The sequence below is a fragment of the Apteryx mantelli genome, chromosome 8, assembly GCF_036417845.1.
Source record: "Apteryx mantelli isolate bAptMan1 chromosome 8, bAptMan1.hap1, whole genome shotgun sequence".
NCBI classification, from domain to species: domain Eukaryota; kingdom Metazoa; phylum Chordata; class Aves; order Apterygiformes; family Apterygidae; genus Apteryx; species Apteryx mantelli.
In genome coordinates, this window is record NC_089985.1 from 29919187 (window position 1) to 29935965 (window position 16779).

Genomic DNA, 16779 nt, shown 5'->3' on the forward strand with positions numbered 1-16779 from the left:
CAGTAAAGCCCTCTCATACCAACACCAAGCCCTCAATGAAAGTGGAGCCCTGCTGGGCTACTACACTTCTCCTAGCCACAACTGTCCCAGCTGACTACCTGCCCCTCTTCCCAGGTTTAAATCAGCACCTAGGCCTGGCCTCCATGCTTGACAGGGCCAGAGACACACAGGAAAGGCAGCATCACAACCCTGGCAGCCCCAAGAGGAAACAAGACCATCTCAGCTGGTAGAGAGGAGCAGAGCCCAGCTGAGGAAGATGCACTGCCTTAGCAGGATTAAGAAGCCAATAGAAACATTTCTCCCATGTGCCTGTGCTGCTTTATGCACACATCCACACTGCTGGCAGCTGTCTCCTTGTCCTGGGGCAGCCAGCAGGCCCCATCAGCTTTGCTTAAGCAGATGCCTTGCTCCCTCTTCAGATAGCAACTAACTGGCCTCCCTGCTGTTTCCCCATCACTTGGGTTTCCAAGTGCCTCCCCTCAGAGCATTCCCACTCCATTTCTGAAAAGCAGCAGCTCCTCCTGGCCAGCTCACCCCAGTCCTGCCTGCACCCATGCTCCACCCCAGCCATTCTTTCACAGGGTGGAACCGCTTTCACAACTGGAGCCTTGACACATTTCCTGCCCTGAGCACTGCTCTACCAAAGCACTTGGAAACAATCCTGCCATCTGCTTCATCAGCACACTATCACACTCCTCCCCCCCATGTCCCCCAAAACACACAAACCTGCTACACCAGCTGCTTTTCCCAGCCCTGCCTCTAACCACACTGGGCAGGGCCAAGCCCCTGGAACAGCTTCAGAGCAGGGCAAGCCAGGAAAACAAGAGGGCACAGCCATTTCTCCTTCTGTCTGTTTATTTTTTGATAGAAGAGCAGCCCAGCCTGACTGGGCCTGGCTCCTTCACCTCATCCTCAAGGCCATCAACATGGCTTTGGTTACAGCCAGAGCAGGTGATGGGCACCAGGCCCAGGAGAGCTGCTGCACTGGCCTGCTGAGTGGCAGAGCACACCTCCACTCAGGCCCTGTGGGATCCATGGAGTCAAGAGGTGCTCTGCTGCACAGCACAGCAGGGCATGGCACAACCATCTTCCTTTGTGCTCACATGGGCCAGAACAGGGCTGGTCCCAAGCAGGACAACCCAGGAGCTGTTTCTAGGGACAATTATTGCTCAAGTCTTGAGTTTGCAGGAATGGAAGTGGTCCAAGTCAAGGCTGAGCTTGGCCTCCCCCACTCTGCAACAAGCCACCAGCTGCCATACAGGATCAGGTAAGTGTAGCTAAAGCACACTTGAGCACCCAGCCCAGGCACAGAAGGGCAAGGCAACCTGGACTTATCATGGGGTAGAGGCATTTCAGGCTGTCACAACCCCTGCCACATACTAGGCACAGGGTATGTGTATTGCACTGGGCAGCTCTGGGCCTCAAGTCCCACCCTCGCTGCCCCTACATTCTCCACAGCCATGCCTGAGCACACCAACACCAGGGCAGAACTCTCCACCTGGGCACACAGGGACCAGAAGGGGAAGGGACATGCAGCACCATGGCACAGAACAAGGTGGCACAAGGCATGGTAGAGCAGGAACATTCACACTTGTGCTGGCAGCAGCAAGCAACCAGGGACAAGTCCGCTCATCCATACAGGTTCTGATGAGAGAGGGAAGAGGAGAGGGCACCAGGACAGGGACCTGTCTCTTCTTTTGGTCCTACTCAGAAGGAAATGGGCCCCAGGCAGAAGGGCCAGATTCAGGCACTTGGGGGAAGTTCCTTTGGAAACACTGGAATGGGGCTTCAGCCCCACAGCTGTGATGCAGGCAGCTGCCTCTCTGCTCAGCAACAGTAAAAAACAGCATGAGCCCTCCCAGCAGTAGGAGAAGCTGCCTATGGCTGCTCAGAGCAGAGGGGCTGGGCATGCAGACAGAGGACAGCAGGGCTGGGCACAGGGGTACAACAGTCTGTAGGCACTTGATTTGGCTAGTGGCACCCAGGAGCAGGGGAACAGGTCCCAGCTGCCTCTGCCCCGGGGCTCTCATTGGCTCTGGGAGGGCCTTGCCCTCTAGTTGGCTTTGACCTTGCCATTGGTGACTGTGCCATTCTCATGGATGCTGCTACCATTGTGCTGGGCTGCTTGCTGAGCCACTCTGGGCAACCGTTTGCCTTTGGTGTAGGACTGGTACCAGAAGTTGGAGAACAGGATGAAGAAGATGGTCCCATAAATCCAGATGAGGTGGATGAAGATGGGAAACTGGTACTGGCAGCCAGGCATGAAGTAATACTGGGAGATGTGGATGGAGACAATCACGAACTGTGCCTGGGAGCAGGGCAAACAGGGACAAGTTACACATGGGAGCAGTGTCAGGGATCACACTAAAGACAGTCTTTCCAAGAGGAAAGAATAGGCTCCTTTCCCACTCCAAAGTACAAGTCTATGGTGCCTCTACAGCAAGGGGCAGCCAGCAGCCACACAAGAAGGGAACAACCACTGGAGATACAATGATACTTAAAGCAGCACCAGCATCCCACCCCCACAATGTGGGCACAGCCCAGGTGCAGCAGACTGAGGAGCAACCATGTCCTAGCCAGGCTGCCAGGGATATCAGAGGCCCACAGTGGACCAGAGCAGCTAGAAATCCAGGGTGAGAGGCTGCAGAAGAGAACCACAGCTTGTGGCTGCACCTTCCCCAAGTACAAGGCCTGCCCCTCACATCAGAGGCTGAGGGCACATGCTCTGCCCCACAGCACAGACTCACCAGCTGGATGGCTGTGATGTGCTTCTTCCACCACAAGTACTTTTGGAAGGCAGGTCCTGCTGCTGAGAGCCCATAGTAGAAGTACATGACAACATGCACCATGGAATTGATCATGGCATGGAATGAGCCCATTCCCCCTGTTAGACAGATGTTCATTAGCACAAGTCAGTCATCTGCAGCTGTCACACCAGGAGCCAAACACCATCCCTCCTCCCAGAGCTGTGCCTGGGTGTGATATTGGGCAGGAAAGTGCCTCCTTAAAGGACAGCTTCTCCTTCTCTACCACTAATCAGAAGTCCCAGGAGCCCAGCCCATCAAGGCCAGAAAAGCCTTCCCAAGGTGCAGGGGCTAACCCCATCACTTCCCTAGCTGTGCACCTAGCCAGTTCCAGTCTTACCTGGACCAAACTTTGCTCCCCACCACCAGCTCCATGGCAGAACAGAGTGGTGGAAGAGGTGCAGGAATGTGACCTGTTCATTCTTCTTCCGCAGGACAAAGATCACCTGCAATTAGAGTCCAATAGCATCAGGACCCACAGCCTTGAAAAGAGCAGGAACAGGCTGGGATGCTGACTCCCAGTGTCCAGTCTCAGTGATGCTTCACTCCAAACTCACTACCACCATGTGTTATTCATCCCTCAGTTTCCAGAGCCATAACATGCCAGAAGCAGCATCTGCAGTAGCTTAGAGTAACCTCCCCAGCAGTGATGCCAGACAAAAGCACTGCTGGGTCAGACAGCAAGGGCTGAAGAAAACACCTCCCTCAGATACTCTGGGCCTCAACTCCCTGCACCTCCCCTGCCCAAGCACAGAGCCTGCCCAGCATCTCACTCACCGTGTCTGTCAGTTCAATGAACTTTGAGAAGACAAAGAGCCAGGCAACACTGACCATCTGTAACAGAACACATTAGAGACTCATCTTAGTGTGAACATGCCCAGTGGTTGAGTGCCTTCACACTGTAACCCTGGGGTCAGCCTAAAGGCCAGAGGCAGCAAGTCATCTGCCTCAGGGCAGAGACAGGTAGCTGCAACCTCACTGCCCAAACAGGCACTAAAGGTCATTCCTGCATACAGGGAGAGGGAAGAGAACTCACCCTGAGGGCCTTGGGGTCCTGTGAGAAGTCCACAGGGTCACATCTCCAGGTGTATCCAGTCAGCCACCCAGCCATCAGGAACTGCAACAAGAGCATCACCAGGGTGAGGCCCAACACATCACCCACACTTCCCAGCCCTCCTCAGAAAGGACAGAAAGCTGTGCATAAAAGGGCCTCCCATCACACAGGCAGCCAGCATGAAAGGTAAGGACTGCTTTACATATACCAAATAATACTCACCTCATAAACTATGTAGAGTGAAAGTCCCACCAGAAAGAAGTTGTACAGCACCATGAACTTCTTCAGGTTTAAAGGCTTCCTGTTGGCCATTAGCCGGGGGCCCAGGGATAGTACGAAGTAGACATATGCCAGAAGGATGCCCATCACAAGGAAGGGGGACTGCATCAGTGGGTAGTCAGCAATGCGGGGGTCTGTGGAGAGAGCCATGGTGCAGAGCAGTAAGCGTCCCTGCCCTGCTGCTAGCAATGCTACTACCAGAGTAGAGGCAAGGACCAGCTCACAAGTCCTGTTCTCCTAGAACAGGAGCACAGGCAGAACGCAGCTTGGGGGCAGTGGCTGAAGAAGCAAACAAAACTAAGGTACAGCCTGAAACCATGCTGCAGAGCATACTGGAGACCCCATGCCCAGGAGGGCCAGAGCATCATAGCAGCTCTCTAAGAGGCACCAAGACCAGAATGTCTCATAATACAGCTCTGGGTTCTTCAGGCTGCCTGTATCTGTGTCAGGGCAGAGGCAGGATGCAGCTAGACCTGGACCACATGCAGACAGACCACCTCCACTGTGCTGGTGGCAGTAAGGCACATAGTGCCCTGCAACTGGGCAGGGCCAAACACTCACCTGCTTTCTTCATGAAGTCCTGATACATGGTCACAATCCCCTCCATGGCAGTGGTGGTAGCTCTGCAGAGACAGAGGAAAGGATCAGGCAGCTGCAGCCAGGCAGTTTCTAGCCCAGCTTCAGAGATAGTCATGAGCATCCAGTCAGCACCTCTCTCAGCAGAGCCCACACCAGCTCTCCAACTGAGCCATGTGCTCCCCACAGCTCTTCACTGAGCCTGGCCACAGCCTCACTTGGCTCCAGCTCTCCAGTTCTGCGGGGATGGAAGAGCTACTTGGGAAGCCTACCATCTTCCACCAGCAGTCCTTCCCCAAGGAGGAATCTTACCATTGCAAGCTATCTAGGTAGGGTTCCAACCTCAGGGCCATATCTCCAGCCCCTTCTTAGTCTCACTCCTGCCATACATGCCAATTATTGCCCACCCACAACAGCCATGTTGGGTGCCCTTGCCACCCATACCTACCCAGCAAGCACACTGGTGCCAGCCAGTGAGGACTTGGCCTGCCTGCATCTGCCGGACATTTCCAGCTGGGATCTCACTAGGAGTAAGAATGGGCCTGTTGGGTCACTCTGACCTGACAAGGACTACCATCACATAATCCAGCACCTTGGGGCAGGTACATACTGCTTGGCAAAGGCATTTTCATTCCCCTTGCAGGGGGGGCACAGTATCCCTAGACTAGTAGGGAAAGCTGCAGAAGAAGGATGTGCAATCACAGGGAGAAGGCCTGGCACTCTGAGCACTTGCACAGCCTCACTGCAAGCACACACCACACAATCCACATGGATGCTCTCCAGAAGAGTGAGCAGGGCCCAGACTCTTGCTGCTGCAGGCCAGTTCAAAAAAGCACCCCTACCCCCTCTGCCCCCAGAGCCTCCCCCTGCAGAGGCCCATGGGGGGAAGGGGGGCAGAACATGCCCCTGGCATGGAGCCATGCACAGGCCCAGCCTCCCCTGACTCACCCACTGTGGAGGGAGGTGTTCCCTACAGTTGCTACCAAACACAGCCACTCCACCTACTTCTTCCTGCCTTCTTCCACTCTCTCCCAGGTTTACTGCTGCCAGCACCAGGAAGCAAACAGCTCCTCCCAGGCCAGCAGCCAGGAGGTTGAAGCCAGAGTGACCCAACAGGCCCCTTCTTATTCCTAGTAAGATCCTAGTGGGGAATATCCAGCAGGTACAGCCACCCCAGGTCTTCCCCAGCCAGCACCAGCAGCCCTCCTTCAGCTTCACTGCAAAGTGAGGAGTTTGGTCTACTCTTTGCTCTAGCTGGGACCCAAGCAGGGAGGGGAGGCAGGACTGCAGCAGACACTGCAAGACTTGAGTGCCTGTGTGGTGCTACCAGGCGTCTACATGTCAGGCAACACCTCACTGGCAACACTTCCCAGGGGTCTGGCTATGGGCCTGGCACACTACCCCAGTTCACAGTTCAAGAAGCCTGGTAATCAGTGCTGGCCCAGTCTTACCCTGCATGTTCCTCCAAAGTGGGGAATGCCACACAGCCTCTCTGCAACAGCAGTGGGAAGATAGATCAAGTTCCCCCTTCACCATTACCTCCCAAAATACCCATTCCTCCTCCAAGCAAGGCTCCAGAGAAGGCCTGCACAGCCACACACCCCAGGGAAAAGAGCCTGAGAAGTTTTTCTGTACTCCAGAAACCACAAAATGAGGTTCCTCACACCACTTTGGAAAAGGCTGCAGCAATAGGGCAAAGTGCATTAGGGAGCAATTCCCACCTCTCAGATCATCTGGTGACACAAACAGCAGAACAGACACCCTGCCTCCCTCACAAGCCTGAGGTTGAAAGGTTTAATAGCAAGTAATACTCACTTGCAGGATCACCCTATTACCAGAAGGGTTTAAGGTCCTGGGCACCACTAAGATTAGATAATCTTCGTGTGTAAGAAAGGCCAGAAGAGTGTAGCAGGAGCTACCACATCCTTGAAAGCCACTCTTTAAAGAGTCTGGCTGTGGGAAATGCTGTAAGTAAGCTCCTGAACTTTAAGGTGCTTCAAGACTAAAAGCAAGCTGCAAACTTGTCTGTCTAGTTTTCGTTTTAAACCACTATATCCAGCTACACCTTTATTTGCTAGCTTGAGGACTCCTCAAGAGTTAGTTCTCAGCAAAGTACCTGACTGTTCAAGCTCTGTGTTTATCTTATCAAGCTGAATGAGTCAGAGTCTTACTACAGGTCCAGGGCAGAGACAAGACTTGTGGAGCACTCGCCTATTTTGGGCAGGTTGGGATGGGAAGATAGTATCAGAGTTGCTCAGAAGCTCAGAACTACATCCCACACTGCAGAGATGAGGGAGATACTTGAGCCCAGGCACCATTAATAACTCTGCTGACCATGACACCAGCAGCAAGACTCCGGCACCACTGATCAACTAGGATGCCAGCTCAAAACAATTTGGGGTCCCAGCACACTCAAGACCTGAATCAGAAGATGCACACTGCAGTTTTGCCCTGACAGACCCTGTGAAGGTTGCACAGAGCATGCAGTAGACAAGGGCCATCCTTGCAGCAGCAAGGAACACGACTATCCCCCAAGCAATTACAGAAACCCATTTCCACCTGCTCAGCACTGGCACAGAAGTCCTCACTGGCACAAATGGCAACAAGTTTCTCTTGCTGCAGAGCCACATTCAGCACTTCCACAATCCTTATTGCCACAGGGTGAGAGGAAATACTGGAGTTGTGTCTTAAAGAGGCTCTGGGCAAGCACCAGGACTTTTTACTACAGCACCAGGAGAGAACTAGCAGGATTGCACCTACAGATCCTTACAGGAAGGACCTATGGGTTTTCCACAGCTTCCCTAGGCTGAACAACATCTTGCTACATCCAGCTAACAGAACAGCCACATCTCCAGGGCCTCCCTGAGATCACTCTGGGTCTTTGCAACACCTAATACCAACACTGGCATGCCATATGGTCCTGCAGGACAGGTACTGCAGCAGGCAGAGGTATGCTGTATGCAGCGAACAGATTCACTTGCACAGACTGCCTCACCCTCCTCCAGGGAGGCAGCCACTGTCCTTCTGGCATGGACAGTTGAGCTGCAAAAAGTTGGGAGCAGACTCAGGTGCTACCTTCCACTGCTCAGGAGGATGCAAGCAGAGGGCACAAGTGCACTGGCAAGCCTGAGGCACAGCGGCTCCATGCCCAGCTTTTCTGCTGCAGGCATGGATTTTCCAGCACAGAGCAGCAAGTACCTGGGAACCTGAACTCACCCCTGCCATTTCCTCTGTGCAGGACAAAGGACACTGGCATTTCATGCCCCTCAGCACTGAGAGGGGTTCACTCCCCAGACTGGCATCTGTTCTTACTGCCCTCCATGCTGCAGTGCTTATCTTGCACTGCTAGAGTTCACAGCTCCTCAGGTGATACCTTGGTACAGAAGGGAGAACTCTTCTGCCCTGACCCTCTTGGGCAAGGAATTGGAAAGAGATTGTGCATGCACATGTGTAGGGGCAGGGGCACAAAGACAGGCCTTGAACAGCTGAAAGCAAGTAGAACAAACCAGTCCAAGTATCCCAAAGCTTCAGGAACCCTTAGCCTGAGCACACCAAGCACAATATGTAGAGATCTTGCAAACACATTTCCTTCCACCTCACATAGGAGTGCTGCTTCCCTATCTCAGAGAACATGCTCTCACTATTTGCAGGCCAGAGCACCAGGCTGCATTTTGCCCTAGTAACCCACATCAAGGATTAGATACTTGCTTACACTCAGCAATGTGTAGACTATACTTCCACAGCCGTACAGCTAATCAGTACAACTTCAGCAAGAACAGCAAACCCCTTTATAGCAAGTCCCAGCAGCCCAAGAGCAGTCAGACCACAGCATTGTGAACCATAACACTGACAGAGGCCAGAGCACAACAAAACTAAATGGGTTAATAGCCTCACAGAGCACATCTTACCCCACACAGCAGCCATCTGCAAGCAACAGGCTCAGCCCTAGCCTCCCCCAGCAGTCTAGCAGCCAACACTACTACCTCATCAATATTCAAGTCAGAAATCAGACCTGTAATAGGTGAGAAGGCAAGCCACCCTAATCTCCCCGCTAGTGTAACTATAGATAGCACCAAAACAGCCTGGTAGGTAGCCATAGAGCTGCTACCCCCATGAGAACTGGCACAAGGCCCTTGCTGAACTAGATGAAGCAGGCCTGGCCCCCCTGGGGCTCCCAAGGGAGCAGCAGTCCTCAAAGGTCAGGAGATAACCAGCTGGCCAGAGATCAAACCAGCCCTCATCCCCTGACCTACAACCAGCTGGCAGCTAGGCTTGCTGCAGCACTGAGCTCCACAACCACCAATGAAGATGCCTCTTCTAAGCCCTTCCTCCCCCAGCTCCCTTACAGCAGGTTTCCAACACAGCACTTGCACAACTCACAGAACCTCCAGAAAGCCACTCAGGGTCCAGCAGAGCCTGCATGCAGCACTAGGCAGCCAGGGCCCCACATTTCCCAGCAGGCCACAATTCAGAAGATGGTTGTTGCTGTGGGAGAGTTCAGTGCCTGAGCTGGGCACATGCAGGGCTGTACACAACATGCATTCAGGCTGGCACCCTAAACCATTAAGGAGAGCTGTCACTCACAGCCCCAGGAGAAGCTTTCCTTTGCCTACATGCAAAGGAATTCAGCAAGACAGCTAGGATGCAAACATGTCTGCCCTGACAGAGCGAGGCAGACTGAGCATGATGAGCCAGGAAGAGGGAGAAGGAGCTTGTCCAGTCCTGAGCAGCACCCCATCCTTTATGAAGTTTCCGCTGTTGGGTTGCAGGTAACAGAAGTTCACCATAAAGCAGAGATAACTAGATTTAGATTCTTTCTTTCTGCAGCTGTCCCAAGGAGGAAGACAGAAGGCCTGCACCTAGTCAGCTTCACATAGAGCATCTTGGGAAGCCAGCTCAAGCACATACAGCAGACAGCACTTAACAGGAGAGCTGCATTTAAGTACACTTACATTACTGTTAGTGATCTCAGCCATCTGACTGAAGACTCGGTCAAGACACTGTTGTCCACATGCTGCTGAAGTCCTGTTTTCCTGAAGAACAGTCACTGCATAAAGAGATGCTTGTGCACCCACTCAGAGGGCACAAAAGACCAGTCTGGCAGCAGAGCACCAGCTGCTATATTTAAAGTGTGGAAAACCACACAGGTAGTTTTAGGATAGAGTAGGAAAGCAGAGCTCTCCTAGCCTGACACATTGTCTGCAAGTGCTGGTGACAGACTCCCTGATCAGAGCTCAAGAACTAGTCCCAGACCCCTCAGCCAAAGACATAGCAGGAAGTTTTCTTACAGACTTTGCAGGTGACACCACCAGATAAGTTCCCCCTTTAACTGCACAGATCCATTTGTCACTGCCTCTGGCTCAGCTGTTTCATGCTGAGTATTAAAGGACACAGCTAACAGCTTGATACCATATGCTCTGCATCAGTGTACTTCTGATGACAGTATAAAAGAGTTGTGTTCAGAGAAGGGACACAAACTCTCTAACCCTTGATAAATAACAGCTCTTGCAAGAGCTGCAATTGTGGCTAGTATCGGAATCAAGTTGGCTGGGTACTATTTTTGGCACTACAACAAGTTTGACTCCAAGTGGCAGGAAGCGACCTGTCTGAAGCAAGTAGTTTCCCCATCTTCAGCAGGTGGATGTTAATACAATACTGCTGTATTTCACACTGTGGCTGTAAAACCCTGGGGCCTTTGGATGGCATCTTACAGACAAGGATTAAGTTCTCCCCTTCCTATGCTCCCTGGAAGCAGAGAGATTAAGAGGAGACTCCCAGATTAGCAGATAAATTCTGTATAGTCTGGGTAGTCATAGTATCACCTTACAAGCCTGCGGGGAAAGGAGCAAGCCCACTGCAACAGGGTACCAGGAGCCTTGTACAAAGGCAAGGAATCAGACTTCAAGGTCTCAGCACAAGTTGTCATAAGAGGTCTATACCCAAGCACGTTTTCCATAATACTAGCTGTATTCCTTTGGAGACAAGTACCTCCCCAAACCAATCATGCAAATTGGTAGGATAGGCTTACTCCCTACCACATTTAACACTGGTGACTGCATATTCAGAGTACTGGTATCAGTTCAGATGAGATCAGTCAGGAACAAGCAGGGAAAAGGTAGTATCAGGAAGCTCTGGCATAGAAAGGAGTGAAGGAATAGAGTTGAGTAAAGAAACACAGGGTGAGATACCTGGAGAAGTGAAAATAAGGTATTTCCTGCCCACAATATCAAAACTGGACTCAGTGGTTCATGAAGCACCTGGTAAGCAAGGAAGGAGAGATGGAGGCAACCAGGCATCATCTCTGAAGTGACAGCACATGGTAGCACTACAGTACATGGAGGGTGAGAGCACTCAGGAAGGGAGGGCACACAGGATCGCTTCTTGAGAGCAGCTAGTAGAAATACATCAAGTCTTGTAAAGCCCTCTAGCAGAGTAGAGAGCAACCCTATCCGCATGCAGGGCAGGCAGGGTACCACAGCATTTCTCTGCTGTTTCAGTAATCATGCAAGCAGCTCACAGTGAGGCTTCAACTCTGCTCCCACAGCAGAGTCTGTAGTCATTACTGTGCTCTGTCCCATTAAGGGCTTTGCATCAGTTGGACACGGACTCTAAGACAAGAGGAATATTAAAGGTCTACAAAGCCAGATTCAGAAAGACCCCCAAAGTCCCTCTAACAGATTTGCTCTGACAATGAAAAAAGCCCAAGTACAAACTCAGGGGTCACCAGTGTAGGATGGAAGGGGACAGGCTACAGAACACACCAGGACATTGGCTTGGGCCTCCCTACCCTCTGTGCCAACAAGTCAGAGGCCCACAGCCATCCATCTGCTAACAAGAATGGATGTTCATTGGCAATACTACAGATACCAGAGACTCCAGCAGTATGGCAGATGCACCACAAATGCCAGTAGGCCTAATGCAGGTACCATCTTTAACAGGGTCACAGCCCCCACAAGAGAACAGAAATACTAGCCTCCGTTATCTTCACACAGGTATAGAGGGTTCACTCAAAGCCAGCACTATTGCTCCCACTGCTGGTCCCATGCAAAGGGGGAGGAGGGGGAAATCTTCTTAGGATTGATTAGAACAAGCATGGGATACAACTCCATGCACATACAGAACAAGCCTATCAGCAAGCTGTAAGAGCAAGCTGGCTGATCCGATTAAGGTCCACACAGTAAGAGCACTCCCTGCAGCAAGGCTGGAGAACTTGCTGCCTCAGCAGCTTCCTACCTTGATCCACCTCAGGGGAAGAGGATCAGCTTGAAATTAGATACCCTATGAGATGCTAAGAGAGAAGTCAAGAACCCTCAGACTAGATTACCACCTCCACCAGCACTGAGCTACCAAAGACTCAGATAGCATCCAGACTCAAGCCTGCTCCCAGGCTGAGCTGGGGAGCTGGCTGTGGCAGCTACCATCTCACAGCAACAGCAGCCCCACAACTCCTACAGGGAAGAGTCCTGGCTCCCAGGGACCAGCTGCTCCAGGAAGGAGGCTAGGCTGCCTCACCTGTTTGACTAGCAAGAACCAGACTTTCCAGCCCAAGTATTCCCACCAGTTGACAACTAGTAAGGCACATGCTAACACAAATCCAGTACAATATCAAAAAAAAACACAAGCAAGGCCTCTTAGGCCATCACAGGCACCACTTCCAACACCTCTTGCCAGCTCAAGGTGGTAAGGATCTCAGCCTGAGAGTTCACTGTGCTGTAACCCAGCAGAAGAGAGGAAGGGCAAGTGTTCACCCTTGCCCAGCAAGGACAGTGCTAAGTCAGGCATTCAGCAATGCAAGGAAGCCCTCTCCATCATTGTCCTGAGGATGCAGAAAGTTTTTCTCCACCAAAACAAAAAGGTGACACAGCGCACCTTAAATAAGTGCACCTTGATCAAGCCATTAGGTTAACCTACAAACCACAGTGTGAGAAACTTCTGGCTCAGAATTAAAGTTTTAACTCTCTCAATCCCTAGTCCAGTCTCTTAATTTTAAGAGGAGTACTCCTCTCATTTCTGCCTTGAAGGACCATAAAACGCCCCCATATCTATCAGACTTTCAGGAAACAGAGGCAAGAACATCATGCAGAGCAGGACTGCAGAGGCCCAGGTTGTGTGGGTGGCATGGCTTAATCTCTTCAGTGAGACACAGCAAGAACAGGCTGCTGCAACAGCTGGCATAGTGCTACCTCTCAAAGGAATACCGTGTCAGAAACAGCTCACATCCATGAGCTGGAGGGGCTTCCTAAGAAGGAGATAAAATCCAGCTGTCTCGATCAAGCCCTGAGGGCTCAACCAGCTGTTTGATTCTCTAAACTGTCCTCCAGAAGCTGCTCAGCAGGTCTGGTGGGAAGGTCAGCTCAGCCCAGCCAGGAATCTGCCCTGGCTGCATTCTGGAAGAGTAGGTGGTCAAATTTTGGGCTGCACAGCAGGATGGATGCACTGCTGCACAGATGGTCCTTGTCTCTAAGTGGGGGAAGAGATGCTCTGAGGAAATGCACTAATAATGAGAGCACTCTCATTATCCCAGGCTGCCCACTGAGCCAGCAAGCTACCCCTGGCAGCCCTGGGGACAGAAGGGGTACTTGTCTCACTTCTTCCTTCCCTTAAGGCACCAGAATCAGGACAATCACCCAAGGGGAAGCACCCAACAGTCCCTCTGTACTGCTCTGAACAAGACTGCAGGAAGAAGTCGAGGCACTGAGGCAAACAGATCTCCCCCTCAAAATGCCTCCCCACCTGTCTCAATGTCTGTGTATGCTCTCTCATTACAGCACTATTACAGTAATCAAAGAGAGGCAACTTTCCCAACTGTCCTTTCATTAGGAGAGGGAAACAGGCCCATGTAGCAGATCTACAGACCAGCTCCAGTACTGCCTGGAGAAGGTCAGAGGAATGTTGGTCATGGTTATTAGAGTCTGCAGCTGTCCAGCATGGACAGACCCCTGTGTATGGCAGCATCACATACCACTCACCAGTTTGAGGTGGGCTTGCATCAATGCTGCTGCCACCAGAAGGGCGAGGACAAGGACCTCCTCCCACCAATGTTCCAGCGCAAGGACTAGATGGAGGCCAAGCACCTACACAAGCTGGCGCTCAAAGCTAACATTGTGTTAGCAGCAGTGGGGGAGGCCTGGTACTGCCATCCTGCCTGGAGGAGGAGGCAAGAGGAATCTCTCAATAGTACATTGATGCTGAGGGCTGTGTAGGAGAAAGCTCTCCTGCCTCCGAACAGCCAGCAATGCCCAAGAGAGGCTGCTTTCACCCTGCCACACTGAGGCCAAGCACAGCCCCAGCTGCAGGCCCAGCACAGCTGCTGGAGGAGATGCCTAGCCCAGCCCTGCTCACCACTTCTCAGCCATTAAATACCTTCCCCAGCAACCAAGCTGGAAGCCAAGGCCTCCTTCACAGGGCACACGTGTGCCAGCACCTGCCAGGACAGCACCGAGGTGGTGGAGCCCCAGGCACGATCCACACACCCCACCGACCCCAGGGAGACGCGTGGGGCCAGGGCTTACCTCCGCTCCGCTCCCAGGGAAGGTGGCTCTGGGCGCAGGCCCCGCGCCCCACTGCATCTCCAGCTGGGAGGGAGGCAGAGCTCAGCCCGCCGGGCCGGGCCGGCCGCCCCGCTCCGCTCCCCTCCCCGGCGCAGCGGGCCCGGCTGCCCCCCCCCCCCCCCCCACTGCCTCGCTCGGGGAAGCGCAGGCAGCGCCCGGCCGCCGGGTGCGGCGCCGCCGCCGCGGCCTAGCGCAGCCCAGCGCCCCGCTCCGCCGCCCGCCGCCGCTCCCCGCCTCAGGCCTGCGCGGCGGCGGCGGCTCCTCCCGGCCCCGCGGCCCTTCCCGGGCCCCGGCTGTGCCGCGCCTCCGGGCGCTCCGCCCCGGGGAGAGCCCCTCGCCGCCTCTCAGTCACTTCCAGGCCTTCCAACAACATCAGCGCCTTCCAGCGAGCGCCGAAGATGGCTTCTTCCCCGCCTCCCCGGGAGGCACCGGGATGGGCCCTGGCGCCCCACGACACACGCTCGAAATAGTCCCCCAAGAGTCCCTTCCAGTTTCAGGAGAAGTGCCAACAAACGCGATACCGCTCTGCCTTCCCTGAAGTTGTATAACAGGCATTTCTTAATTCAGCAGAGCACTGACAGGAAACACTCATGAATCAGGCACTTTCCCTTCCAACAGCGCGGCCACAGCCACGACCCTGTCCCCAGCACAAGCCCAGACGCAGGTGGTCAGATGAAGAGCCATGGAGCTGGTGGCTGGAGAGTGAGGGCCCCCCCGCTGTGCCGTAGGGCAGTGGGGAATAATAAATAATAATCCCTCCCTCTGAGCACATTTGTGGTGGCATCCTAAGCACTGCTGCAGGAAGGGCAGTTGTGGCCTCACCAAGGGGTCCCAAACATGGCCAGCCCCTGTCACAGGAAGGGGATAAAAAAATCCCTCCTGTTTGGAGCCACCACTGAGGGAAGCAGCACACGATCCCAGAGTGCAGGTTTTGGGGTGTGCTGCAGATCTCAGCATCATCGGAATCTAGTTTCTCTCCAAAGCCACTTCAAACACGCAGCTTGAATCCCTTGCTCTTATCTTCCTGCTCTGACGCAGGCCGGCATGCGCCGCTCCAGCCCTCCAAGAGGATCAGCGTGGCCGATAGAGTCATCTTCCCCCGCAGTGGTGACAACCACCCGCTCAGCGCCCTTCCTGATTCACAGCCGCCCCACCCCACTGCTCACTGCCTCATCACCTGCCGGGGGCATGTTGCAACACCCAGCCCTCCTTGCCCACAAGGCTACAGCTTCCCCAAACTTGTCCCCCTGCCACCTCACCCATAGTGTCACTACAGTTTGTCTAGGGAACACCATCTGTCTCCTCCCATGCCCTGGAGCAGCCAAGGCTTCCCAGGTGACAGACACCCGCCACACATGCACCAGCTCCTTCCTCTCCTGCAGGCTGTTTACCCTACACACTCCACTGCCAAGCCAGCATATGGCCTCACTGGGGCAGGGTCCACCTTCACAGCTGGGCAAAGCCGCAAGCCTGGAGCAGCTAAACACTAAAGCCCACTGAGGCCTGAGCTCCCCCTGCTTTGCAACACACCCTGATCTTCAGCAGGGTGGGGGCTGCCTCTGAGAGAGGCCCACAACACACAGTAACCACGCCCACAGCAGACAAGGAAACTCCCACACCCTTAACCCGGCAGAAAGCTCAGATGCCTCCTCCCAGGCACCCAAGACACCTCCAACCCCCCCAAACCCTGTGGAGGCCCACCCCTCCCAGCATCCCCTGCCCTCCCAGGGGCCTGGAGGGCCCTGCCCAGCCCAGTCCTTCCCCCACCAGGCAGGCAGGCAGGAGCCGGGGCCAGGCCGGGTCACCGCCCCAGGAGGGCCCCACCACGTGTGCACAGCGCCCCGGACACCGCACTCACTCACCGCCAGCCGCACCCCGCTCTGCCCGCCGCCACGGCTGCCCAGCGCTTAAATAGCGCTGCCCTGCCCCCCTCGCCGCTGCCGATTGGCCTCGGGCGGCGCGCTCCACCCCTTTAGGGCGGAGCGAGCCGCCCGAGGCCAATCGGCGCTGGCACCGCGGCGCCGAGGCCCCGCCCACACTGCGGCTCCACCCACTTCGGGCGGGAGCGCCGAGGGATAGGCGCTGCGCAGCGCCCTTGCAGTTCTTGGGGGGGGTGCGGGCTTGAAAGGTTTTGGGTGGGTTTGGCTGCTTTTTAGGGGCGCCCCAGTGGGGGAGCAGGTCCCGGAGCTCCGGTGGGGCAGCAGCGAGCCCCCGCGGCGGTGGGCAGGGCCACTGTCGTCGCCAGTGTGGGGGTCACAGCAGTGCCACATGGCGAGGAAGGTGGCCAGGCCCTGGGGCACCTTGCTAGGGGGCCTGGGTGAAGGTGGCCAGCTCAGGGGCGCTGCCTGCGTGTCCGGTGGGAGCTGCTGCGCTGCTGTCCCTGTCTGCGGGCGACACAGCAGCCTGGTCATCGTTCAGTTAGAGATGCTGGTCCATATGCCTTAGCAAGAGCCAGGTGTCCACAGCAGGCCCTGAACCTGGTGATTTAGGAGGGCTCTTCCAATTTCACACTTTC

The 16779-nt window shown here is 54.5% G+C and overlaps 1 protein-coding gene across 3 annotated transcripts; it reads right to left on the minus strand.

The window, feature by feature from the left end:
- Positions 1-837: 837 nt before the first annotated feature.
- On the minus strand, positions 838-16163 carry ELOVL1 (ELOVL fatty acid elongase 1). Of its 3 annotated transcripts, none has more exons than XM_013960975.2 (8): positions 16127-16163; positions 4699-4760; positions 4081-4271; positions 3841-3921; positions 3582-3638; positions 3145-3250; positions 2748-2884; positions 838-2308 (listed from the first exon to the last, which is right to left on the minus strand). In XM_013960975.2, the coding sequence occupies exons 2-8, from the start codon at positions 4742-4744 to the stop codon at positions 2054-2056; spliced, it is 873 nt and encodes a 290-aa protein (XP_013816429.1). In that variant the 5' UTR covers positions 4745-4760; positions 16127-16163; the 3' UTR covers positions 838-2053. The 3 variants fall into 3 exon arrangements, with proteins under 3 accessions (XP_013816429.1, XP_013816428.1, XP_067157154.1); XM_013960974.2 differs by lacking the exon at positions 16127-16163 and adding an exon at positions 14226-14336; XM_067301053.1 differs by lacking the exon at positions 16127-16163 and adding an exon at positions 9666-9690.
- Positions 16164-16779: the final 616 nt, after the last annotated feature.